Raw genomic sequence first — 12064 nt, 5'->3', positions numbered from 1 at the left:
TTGAAAAAAGATATAATTGCATTAGAAGCAGTTCAGAGAAGGTTCACTCGACATACCTGGGCTGAGGGATTTCACTTATGAAGAAAGGTTGAACAGGTTGGGCCTATACCCATTGGACTTTAGAAGAATGAGAGGTGATTTTATTGAAACACATAAGGTCCTGGGGGGATTTGATAGGGTGGATACCAGGAGTGTCCCCTAGTTCTGGTCAACCCCTCACAATCCCACCTCACAGCTTTCAAGATTATATTGGAGAGGAGGATGATGGAATAAAGAGAATATGGGAATTGGGCGGTAAATATTATTAGGACTATATGCTTATATGGAGCACAAAATACAACATGAACTGGTTGGGCTGAATGGGCCATTTTTCTTTTAGCCTTCTATATATTTGAACTTTGCAACTGCTTCAGCCTGTTGCTAATCAGCATTATGGCTGCATGTTTCCAGCCTTCTGTTTAAGGTGAACTATTGAAGACTAGCTCCTGCACTCAGTTCCAGTTACCTGCAGTTAGTTGTAGGCTTCTCCTGGGTGATAATTCTGTAGGCACATCTACCATCTGGAAGCCTGAAGCCAATTTGAAGTTGAAAGTGAAGTGCCACCTTTTTTTGAATTTCTGGAGAAGAGGAAAGATGATTCGAGTACTGAAAATTATAACATGTTGGAAACATCTTACTGACTAGGCTTTGCTGTTTTTATTTCAGTTAAAGCTCAGATGTTGCTGTTGATCAAGCAATCTTAGATCAGATTGGTTTATTGGTCCAATTTGCTGAAGACTACTGCTGTGTAAATAGCAGGATTTATTACTTCTGGACAAGCTGTCTTTCACATTGTGTATTGTACATTAAGTAATTTCACTGTTTTTAAATGATTAATATGATCACTCTTCCCTAAAAGCTCCTTTACAACAAGATTATCAATTAGCCCTTTCTCATTGCACAATACTTGATCTAAAATAGCCCACTCTCTAGTTGGTTCCTCTCAAGCAAGGTGATGGTGGAGGAGGGGAGGTATCAGGAGCCCACCATGAATACATCATGGGAGCAATGAGAAAAGCTGAGTTGGTTTTCACAGTTTACTGACTGGTGGATGGTGAAGTTGAGGTAGTAACTCCACCATTGAGTATATTTTGTCCCAATAATTTTTACTGTGCTGGAGACATTGCAGCTTACAGCATCTCAACATTCCAAATGATACTAGTAGATAACAAGATTCTCCATAAAGGACATTGCAACTCTTACTGGTAAAAGCCCTAATGTGGCTGACTCAGAATACCTCATGAATGACTGATTAACCTGAACTCACCCTCTAACTTTGATTCTTTTACTCCGAATTCAAAGGTGACCTCCATGTCTTTGCTGACATTTCCAACTTGTTTCACATTTTTGCTGCTTAAGTCATCTTCATATTTAAAATACCTTAAAGGAACAGGATAGTTAGGATTAGGAATTTTGTAAATTACAAATGAGAAATAAAATCTTGTGCAGAAGAAGACCACAAGATCATAAGAAATAGGAGTGGCAGTAGGCCTTTCAGTCCATCAAGCTTACTCTGCCATTCAATAAGGTCACGGCTGATCTGATTGTAGCCTTAACTCCACTTTCCTATCTGCCCACCTTAACCCTCAACTCTCTTGTAGATCAAAAACCTGCCTAATTCAGCCTTGACATTCACTGCACCAGCCTCCGCTGTTCTCTGGGGAAGAAAGTTCCAAAGGCAGGGGGAGGCGGAGACATAGTGGCATTGTCACTGGCCCAGGGTAATGCTCTGGGGACCCGGATATGAATCCCACCAAGGCAGATGGCGGAATTTGAAATCAATAAAAATCTGCAATTAAAGTCTAATGATGACCAGGAAACCATTGTCGATTGTTGTAAAAAACCCATCTGGTTCACTAATATCCTTTGGGGAAGGAAATCTGTCATCCTTACCTGGTCGGGCCTACACATGACTCCAGATAAACAGCAATGTGGTTGACTCTGCCCTCTGCCCTCTGAAATGGCCTAGCAGCCACTCAGCTGTAACAAACCACTACAGAAAATTGGATAAGGAATGAAACCGGATGGACCACCCAGCATTGATCTAAGGTAATGAAAATGACAACAGCAAATTCGGCCCTGTTGCTTCTGTAAAGTCCTCCTTACTAACATCTGGGGGCTAGTGCCAGTTGGGACAGCTGTCTCACAGATTAGTCAAGCAACAGCTTGACATAGTCATCCTCACAGAAACATACCTTACAGATGATGACCCACCACCACCATCACTATCCTTGGGTATGTCCTGTCCTACCAGCAGGACAGACCCAGCAGAGGTGGTGACACAATGGTATACAGTTTGGAGGGAGTTGCCCTGGGAATCTTCAACATCAACTCTGGACCCCATGAAGTCTCATGGCATCAGGTCAAACATGGGCAAGGAAACCTCCTGCTGATTACTTCATACCACCCATCTTCAGCTGATGAATCAGTGCTCCTCCATGTTGAGCACTATTTGAAGGAAGCACTGATGGTGGCAAGTGCGCAGAATGTACCCTGGGTGGGGGACCTCAATGTCCATCAACAAGAGTGGTTCGGTAGTACCACTAAAGACCGAGCTGGCCAAGTCCTAAAGGACATAGTTGTTGGACTGGGTCCATGGTAGGTGGTGAGGTAACCAATAACAGGGAAAAACATTCTTGACCTCAACCTCACCTGCCTGCTGCAGATGCATCCGTCCATGACAGTATCGGTAAGAGTGATCACTGCATTGTCTCTGTGGAGATGAAGTCCCGTCTTCACATTGAGGACACCCTCCATCCTGTTTTGTGGCACTAACAGCGTGCTAAATGGGATAAATTTTGAACAAATCTAGCAACTTAAGGCTGGGCAACCATGAGGTGTCATGGGCCATTAGCAGCAGCAGAATTGTACTTGAGCACAATCTGTAATCTCATGGCCTAGCATAACCCACATAACACAACATAACCACGAAGCCAGGGGGTCAACCCTGGTTCAGTGAAGAGTGTAGAAGGGCATGCTACGAGCAGCACCAGGCATACCTAAAAATGAGGTGTCAAACTGTTGAAGCTACAACACTGGACTACTTGTGTACCAAATAGCATAAGCAGCAAGCAATAGACACAGCTAAGCAATTCCAGAACCAACAGATTAGATATAAGCTCTGCTCAGGTCATGAATGGTGGTGGACAATTAAACAACTCACTGGAGGAGGAGGCTTCACAATTATCCCCATCCTCAATGATGGGGCAGCCCAACACATCAGTGCAAACAATAAAGCTGAAGCACTTGCAACAATCTTCAGTCAGAACTCCCAAGTGGATGATCAATCTTGGCCTCCGCCGGAGGTCCCCAGCATCACAGATGCCAGTCTTCAGCCAATTTGATTCACTCCTCATTATATCAAGAAACGGCTGAAGGCACTGGAAACTGCAAAGGCTCAGGGCCCTGATAACATTCCGGCAATAATATTGAAGACCTGTGCTCCAGAACTTGCTGAGCCCTAGCCAAGCTGTTCTAGCACAGCTACCACACTGGCATCCACCTGGCAATATGGAAAAATGCCCAGTTATGTCCTGTACACAAAAAGCAGGATAAATCCAACCCGGCCAATTACCGCCCCATCAGTCTACTCTCGGTCATCACTAAAGTGAGATAGAAGGGGTCATCAACAGTGCTATCAAGTGGCACTTGCCTAGTAGTAACCTGCTCACTGACGCCTAGTTTGGTTTCCGCCAGGGCCACTCAGTTCCTAAGCGCATTACAGCCTTGGTTTAAACATAGATAAAGGAACTGAACTTCAGAGGTAAGAGTGACTGTCCTTGACATCAAGGCAGCATTTGACCAAGTGTGGCATCAAGGAGACCTAGCAAAACTGGAGTCAATGGGAATCAGGGGGAAAATGCTCTGCTGGTTGGAGTCATACCTAGCTCAAAGAAAGATGGTTGTGGGTGTTGAAGGTCAGTCATCTCAGCTCTAGGACATCACTGCAGGAGTTCCTCAGGGTAGTGTCCTTGGCCCAGCCATCTTCAGCTGCTTTATCAATGACCTTCCTTCCATCATAAGGTCAGAAGTGTGGATGTTCACTGATGATTGCACAATGTTCAGCACCATTTGCAACTCCTCAGATACTGAAGCAGTCCATGTCCAAATACAGCAAGACCTGCACAATATCCAGGCTTGGGCTGACAAGTGGCAAGTAACATTTGCGCTACACAAGTGCTGGACAATGACCATCTCCAACAAGAGAAAATCTAACCATTACCCCATGACATTCAATGGCATTACCATCACTAAATTCCCCACGATCAACATTGGGGTGGGGAGGGGATTGCCATTGACCAGAAACTGAACTGGACCAGCCATATAAATACTGTGGCTACAAGAGCAGGACAGGGGCTGGGAATTCTGTGCAGAGTAACTCACCTCCTGACTCCCCAAAGCCTGTCCACCATCTACAAGGCACAAGTCAGGAGTGTGATGGAATACCCTTCACTTGCCTGGATCAGTGCAGCTCCAACACTCAAGAAGCTTGACACCATACAGAACAAAGCAGCCTGCTTCATTGGCACACCATCCACATTCACTCCCTCCACCAGCAACACACACTGGCAGCAGTGTGTATCATCTACAAGATGCACGGCAGCATCTCACCAAGGCTCCTGTGACAGCACCTTCTAAACCCATGACCACGAACATCTAGAAGGACAAGGGCAATAGACACATGGGAACACCACCACCTGCAAGTTCCTCTCCAAGCCACTCACCATCCTGACTTGGAAATAATATCACCATTCATTCACAGTTGCTGGGTCAAAATCCTGGAGCTCCCTCCCTAACAGCGCTGTGGATGTATCTACACCACATGGTTGCAATGGTTCAAGAAAGCAGCTCATCACCACCTTCTCAAGGGCAATTAGGGATGGGCAATAAATGCTGGCCTAGCCAGCGAAGCTCTGTTGCAGACTGTGCCGACGATACAGTCTCGCATTTTCCCCGGTACTGGTGTCAGTGCCCCATGATCTGGAACCCACTTCTCCTACACCAGTCTTTGAGCCTTGCATTCGCTTCTGTAATCTACTAATTTACACATGGCTCAGGTAATAATCCAGAAGTTACTGCCTTTGAGGCTCTGCTTCTTAATTTGGTGCTGAGCTCCTCATACTAACTATGCAGAACTTCCTTCTTCAACTGCCTATGTCATTGGTACCTACATGGATCATGACCACTGGATCTTCCCCCTCCCACTCTATAAGTTCCTCTGCAGCCCTGAGCAGATATCCTGGATGACACCAGACAGGAAACACAGACTTCTGGACTCTTGCTTTTTGCTGCAGAGGAAAATGTCAATTGCTCTCACTATACTGTCCCCTACTGCCACTACATTCCTTTTTGCTCCGCCTATTTGAATAACTTCCTGTACCACGGTGCCATGGTCAGTTAGCTCACCACCCTGCAGCCCCCACGCTCATCCAAACAAGCTGAAAAAGCCTCAAACCTGCTAGACAATTGCAGAGCCTGAGGCTCCTGCCCTCTGGGCCCCAACCTGCCTCAGCTGCAGTCACACACCCTGTCCCTGACCACTGACTAAATCAGAAGACCCTATCCTAACGTGTGACCGCCTCCTGGTATAAAATGTCCAGGTAACTTTCCCCCTCCCTGACGCATCATAGTGTCTGCAGCTCAGCCTCCAGCTCGATGACTCTGAGCCAAAGCTCCTTAAGCCGCAAACACTGACTGCAGACTGTTTGCCCTGGATCGCATTGGCATCCAGGAGCTCCCACATGCTGCAGCCAAGACACATCACTGTCCTGCCATCCTTAATGTATTTTAATTGCCTGCTAATTTCTTTTATTCAATTATTTATTTTCCTTTTTTATGTATTTTATTAACCTTACCACAAGATCTTGTACTATTTTAACCTCAAGTATAGAATAGACCTTAACCACTTACCAGATACTCACCCAAAAGCTAGCTTCCTCCCCTGTAGTAGAGTAATAACCAATTCCTACAGGGCAAAAAAGTTAGAAAAAGCAAAGGAGCACCTTCTTCCCCTCCTCACCTAATCTCCTCAACTCACCAAACTCCCAGCATTCTGTTCAAGTCTCACTCAGTGCTAGGTTGCACTAAGATGCCTGTATTTATATGCTCTGAAACTGAAGAGATTAACTGAAGTCCAGGTACAGAAAAAACAGTTCAAGCTAGTTTCCTTAATTAACTAACTACAACTGCTTCCCAGTGGTTAGCTTCTATTGCCCTGCATATGCCACTGGATGAAATGAAGAATTTAAACAATACATTCAGTTAAATGTTAAATACAACCAATATTAGATGTTTAGAAAGAGATTAAGATTCCCTGAACTCACCAAACACCCACCACTCTGTTCAAGTCACACACTGTTCTAGGTTGCACTGCCTGTATATATATGATCTGAAGCTAAAGGATGAAATGGGATCACCCAATAGGATCACCTCTCATTCTTCTAAAATATGATGATTATAAGACCAACCTGCTCAAATTTTCCTCATAAGACAATCGCTTCATCCCAGGAATCAGCTTGGTGAACCTTTTCTGAACTGCTTCCAATTCAAGTATATCCCTCCTTAAATAAGGTGACCAAAATTGCACGCAGTACTCTAGATGTGGTCTATTCAATGTCCTGTGTAGTTGCAGCAAGACTTCCCTGCTTTTATACTTCACTCCCTTTGCCAAAAGGCCAACATTGCATTTACTTTCCCAATTACCTGTTGGACCTGTATGCTGACTTTTTATGCTTCACATAGTAGGACAGCCAGAACCCTATATACCACTGCATTGTGCAGTCTCTCTCCACTTAAAAAAATCATTTTGCTTTTCTATTCTTCCTGCCAAAGTTTTGCCCAATCACTTAATCTATCTATATCCCTTTGTAGACTCTGCTTTCTGCTCACAACTTGCTTTCCTACTTATGTTTGTATTATCAGCAAATTTAGCTGCGATACAGTTGGTCCCTTCCTCCTGGCCACTAATATAGATTATAAATAGCTGAGGCCCCACCCATGACCCCCATGACACTTGACTGCTAACAGTTTGCCAACCTGAAAATGTCCATTTATTCCAACCCTCTGTTTCCTGTTAGTTGGCCAATCCTCTATCCATGCTAATATATCGTCCCCAAAGCCATATCCTGTGTAGATACCCTATTGAATGCCTTTTAGATATCCAAATACACTACATCTACTGTTTCCCTGTATCCACCCTGCCTGTCACATCCCCAAAGAGCTCCAATAAATGTCAAACACAATTTCCCTTTCATGAAGCTGCTGACTCTGTCTGACTGTTTACGATTTTCTAAATGTTGTGCTACTACCTCTTTAATAATGGATTCTAACATTTTCCCAATGACAGATGTTAGACAAACTGTTTCCTGTAAAGGATTCCTGCTTTCTGTCCCCCTCCTTTCTTGAATGGAGGTATCACATTTGCAGTTTTCCAGTTTCTAGGGACCCTTCCAGAAGCTAGGGAACTTTGGACATAGGTCATAAGTGAGCAATTAAATAGAGTAACCAAAGATAACAAATTGGAACAAAAAACCTATAGAAGTTAAATTAAAAATCGGTTGGCAGAGTCAAAAGTTTAAGAGGAAAAGCTGCAGAACACAGTAAAGAAAAAGTCCTTGCAGAGTTTTTAAAAGCGAGAATTGCTGCAGTTCCGAAGGTTTAAATAAAGGCAAGCAAAGCAAATGGAAAGAAGGTTGCAGCTTTAGGTTCACAATAAGCAGATGCAGCAACACCCAAAGTGCAAAACTCATAGGACCTGTAGAGTCAAAAAAAAAGGAAGACAGAATTTCCCAGAGAAGAAATGCTACAGTATTTTCTTTAAAAAAGAGGGTTTGAAAAAAAATGAACAGCACAATCAACAAGGAGCCCACCAAAATCATAAAAGCGTGGGAAAGTTCACAGACAAGCTATAAAGAAGCCTGAGTGTAATAAACAGTTACTGCACTGATTGCTCTTAAAATGGTAACACAATTTAAAGCTGTAGCTACAAGAAAAGAAAATAGCCATGGACAGGAAGTTAGTAGAGACCCCAGAGAGAGGGCAACTCTGCTGAGGGCAACAAGAGACCCCAGAGAGAGGGCAACTCCCAATAAAGTGCCAAGGACAACAAAAGACCCCAGAGAGAGGGCAACAAAAGGCCCCAGAATGTGAGGTAGCTCAAAAGCAACAAAATGTGCAAAAAGTAAATGATGCTGCTCTGCAAGAAAATGTTCGCATCAGAGCTGAACTGGAACAATTGAAGTGCAAGATTCAAGCTGAGTATATACATTTGAGAATGCACAATGAACTGGAGTGTTCAATGAGCCACGCTGTTCAAGATCTGAATGAACAAATTTCAGAGAGGATACAAAGGTACCAGGAGGAAATAATGATCTTCAATTCCACTGTTGGCAAATCAAAGCAAGAGTTGGGAAATCTCAACCAGATGTACAGCCAGGCAAAACAGCAAGCAAAAAAAGGCAAGCAAAGAAGTTGCGATCCTGGATGACTCCTTGAAGAATCAGTCTGTAGTCATGAAAAAACATGAAGACATTGAATATTGTTATGATGCCCAGCTGACATTACCACTGGACAAGCCTGATCCCAGGGTGGAACCCAGCTTGACAGATCCAAACTTTTATTTTTATTTATTTAGATATAGTGTAGAACTTCAAAAGACCATAAACAAGTTGGTGGAGTGGGCAGATGAAGTTCAATGCCAAGGAGTGTAACGTGATGCATTTCGGTAGGAAAAACATGGACAGACAATATAAAATAAGGGGTGAAATTTTGAAGGGGATGCAGGAGCAGAAAGACCTGGGTGTAGATCATTGAATGTTGCAGGACAGGTGGAGGGAGCAGTTAATAAAGCATATAGTATCCTGGGGTTTATTAATAGGGGCATAGAGTACAAGAGCAAGGAAGATATGCTGAATTTGTATAAGACACTTGTTAGACTTCAGCTAGAGTGTTGTGTACAGTTCTGGGTGCCACATTATAGGAAGGATGTGAACACAATGGGCAGAATGCAGAAGAGGTTTACAGGAATGGTTCCAGAGGATGAGAAACTTCAGTTACAAAGGTAGATTGGAGAGGTTAGGACTATTCTCCTTGGAGAGAAGGTGAGTAGAGGGAGATTTGATCGAGATGTTCAAAATCCTGGAGGGGCTGGACAGAGTAGATAGGGAGAAGTTGTTCTCACTTGTAAGAGGATCAAGAACGAGAGGGCACAGATGTAGACACGTTTGCTTCTTTTGCAAATGACGTGAGAAAAAGCTTCTTCACACAGTGAGTGGTTCAGGTCTGGAATGCACTGCCTGGAAGTGTGGTGGAGGCAGGTTCAATCAAGGCATTCAAGAGGATATTAGATGATCATTTGAATAGAAACAATGTGCAAGAATTACAGGGAAAAGGCAGGGCAGTGGCACTAGCTCATTTGGAGAGCTGGTGCAAACACAATGAGCTGAATGGCCTCATTCTGCGCTGTTAAAATTCTGTGATTCTGTAATACGTGGAGAGAGGCTACTGAATAGCGTTCAGTGGAGTCAGCTAATGAACTTTTAACAAAAGCATAAAACATTTATTCAACAGAAGAGATGAACTATATTACGACACTCCTTCACCCACAACTATACCTTTACAGATATATACAGCTTTGTAAGGATAACACAAGTTACAAAAACTTTCTTATATTCTAATGTTCACAGTAAGTACACAGTTCATGTAAACCAATAGGCAACCTGTGGTCAAACACATCATACTCTGAAACCAAACAACAGATGCAACCTCAACCAGATGTTACGGATGCCCCATCAACTTCCCCCCACCGCCCCAGACGCTTGTCACACTGTGAGCCAACTAGTCTCACTGAACTCTGTCTTTCACATGAGGGTTTCCAATCTCCACTCTCCAGGAACTCGCTTTGGAATCTTCTCCCAAGCTGACGCTTTCTCTCAGACACCTTCCACAAGGGTCCATCTCCACGGTTTCAAACACTCCTCCTGCTATTCCTCTCCCCGGGTCACCACATGCATTCAAGTTTTCCTCCACGCACTCTCTCTCATCAACTCATCTGTCAACAGTACACCACAGTTTCACACGCACTTAGCAAAGAGTTACATTCTTTCAGTTGTCTCTTTGGACCTTGTGGCCTTTTGCAAGCTGTTATCGCTTTAAATCTGCTTTCTGCAGCTTTTGTCTCTTTAAATCTGAAGCTTCGAGCTTTTTTCTCTGCCCCTCACTCTTAACTGTATTTAACATGACCTCTTCCAGGTTCCTGTCCTTCCTTTTGACTAGAAGAACTTTTTGGGACTTTCTCCTGTTCCACTCCCCTGGATTTTGAGGTATTTTCTTTAGCACGGGACTGGCTATCTGTCCCCTTTGCTCCAGTGTCTCCTGGCAGCTATTTTCAAAACCAACTGAACTCAGACAACTTCCAAATCAAACTGCTGATTCTAGTTTCTTCTGTGTGTGTGTGTCTGTGGGACGGACCTGCCTCCCTGGACCCCTGTTGCTAGGCAACAGTCCAGGTTTTTCCTACTCTTGTTTGCTTAACTTAGCTGCAACAGTTGTAAAACTATTAGAAATGCAGACACCTTTTGGATGTGAAACTAAAACTCAATTTGACCTTTTCTTAACACACAGATACAGAAATACAAATCAAACTTAACTTTTAAAGCTAAAACTCATTCCTAACACCTACAAATACAAATATAACTTACTTAAATATAACTATTTTTATTTCTTAACAATATTAATACAGCATCCAGGAGAGCTTTTAAAGCCAGTGCATAGAAGGTCCTGGACTTAATTTTAGGGAATGAAGCTGGGCAAGTGGTAGAGGTATCAGTGGGGGAGCATTTTGCATATAGTGATCATAACTCCATCAGATTCAAGGTTCTTATGGAAAAGGACAAGGATGGGCCAGAAATCAGAGTTCTAAATTGGGGGAAGGCTGATTTTAATAAGATCAGATATGATTTGGCCTGAGTGGACTGGGAGCAGCTACCTTTAGGTAAACCTGTGTCAGAGCAGTGGGAAGGAAATAGGGAGAGTACAGGGCCAACATATTCCAGTAAAGATAAAGGGCAGGACCAACAAATCCAGGGAACCCTAGATGTCGAGGGAGATACAGGATTAGATAAAGAGAAAAAGGGAGCTTATGGCAGATACCGAGGGATCAGAACAGTAGAAGCCCTAGAGGAGTATAGAATGTGTAGGGGGGGACTTAAAAAGGAAATCAGGAGAGCAAAAAGGGGTCACGAAGAAACATTGGCAGGTAAAATGACGGAAAATCCAAAGTTATTTTACAAGTACATTAAGGGTAAGAGGATAACTAGGGAAAGAGTAGGGCCCATTAAGGACCATAGCGGTAATTTGTGTGTGGAGCCGGAAGACGTAGGTAGGGTTCTAAATGAATACTTTGTGTCGGTGTTCACAAGTGAGAGGGACGGCGTGAGTATGGAAATCAGGCAGAAGGACTGTGACATAATAAAAGAAACTAGCATAGAAAGGGAGGAGGTTCTAAGTGGTCTGGCAGGGTTAAAAGTAGATAAATCTCCAGGCCCGGATTAAATGTATCCCAGGCTGTTGAGTGAGGCAAGGGAGGAGATAGCAGGGGCACTGGCAATAATTTTCAATACCTCTCTGGCTACAGGAGAGGTGCCAGAGGACTGGAGGACAGCCAATGTGGTACCTTTATTCAAGAAGGGAGGAAGGGATAAACCAGGGAACTACAGGCCAGTCAGTCTAACCTCAGTGGGAAACTATTGGAAGCAATTCTGAGGGACAGAATTAATCTACACTTGGAGAGGCAGGGATTAATCAAGGACAATCAGCATGGTTTTGTTAAGGGGAGGTCATGTCTGACCAATTTGATTGAATTTTTTGATGAGGTGACTAGGTGGGTAGATGAGGGCAATGCATTTGACATAGTCTACCTGGACTTCAGCAAGGCTTTTGATAAGGCCCCACATGGGAGACTGATAACAAAGGTAAGAGCCCATGGGATCCAAGGCAATTTGGCAAATTGGATCCGGAATTGGCTGAG

The 12064-nt window shown here is 43.7% G+C and overlaps 1 protein-coding gene across 1 annotated transcript in view; it reads right to left on the bottom strand.

Annotated features, from left to right (window-relative positions):
* The window catches only part of LOC121271521 (circularly permutated Ras protein 1-like), a 113176-nt gene that overhangs the window by 26133 nt on the left and 74979 nt on the right, over positions 1–12064 (bottom strand). The window contains exons 15-16 of the mRNA XM_041177502.1: positions 1307–1419; positions 506–617 (exon numbers count right to left, since the gene is read on the bottom strand). Of these exons, the coding sequence (XP_041033436.1) occupies positions 506–617; positions 1307–1419 (225 nt within the window). The remainder of the gene's footprint in view (positions 1–505; positions 618–1306; positions 1420–12064) is intronic.

The sequence above is a fragment of the Carcharodon carcharias genome, chromosome 31 (assembly GCF_017639515.1).
Source record: "Carcharodon carcharias isolate sCarCar2 chromosome 31, sCarCar2.pri, whole genome shotgun sequence".
In the NCBI taxonomy this organism is placed as follows: domain Eukaryota; kingdom Metazoa; phylum Chordata; class Chondrichthyes; order Lamniformes; family Lamnidae; genus Carcharodon; species Carcharodon carcharias.
Note: the sequence above shows the minus strand (reverse complement) of the source record. Positions and strands in the feature narration are given on the sequence as shown.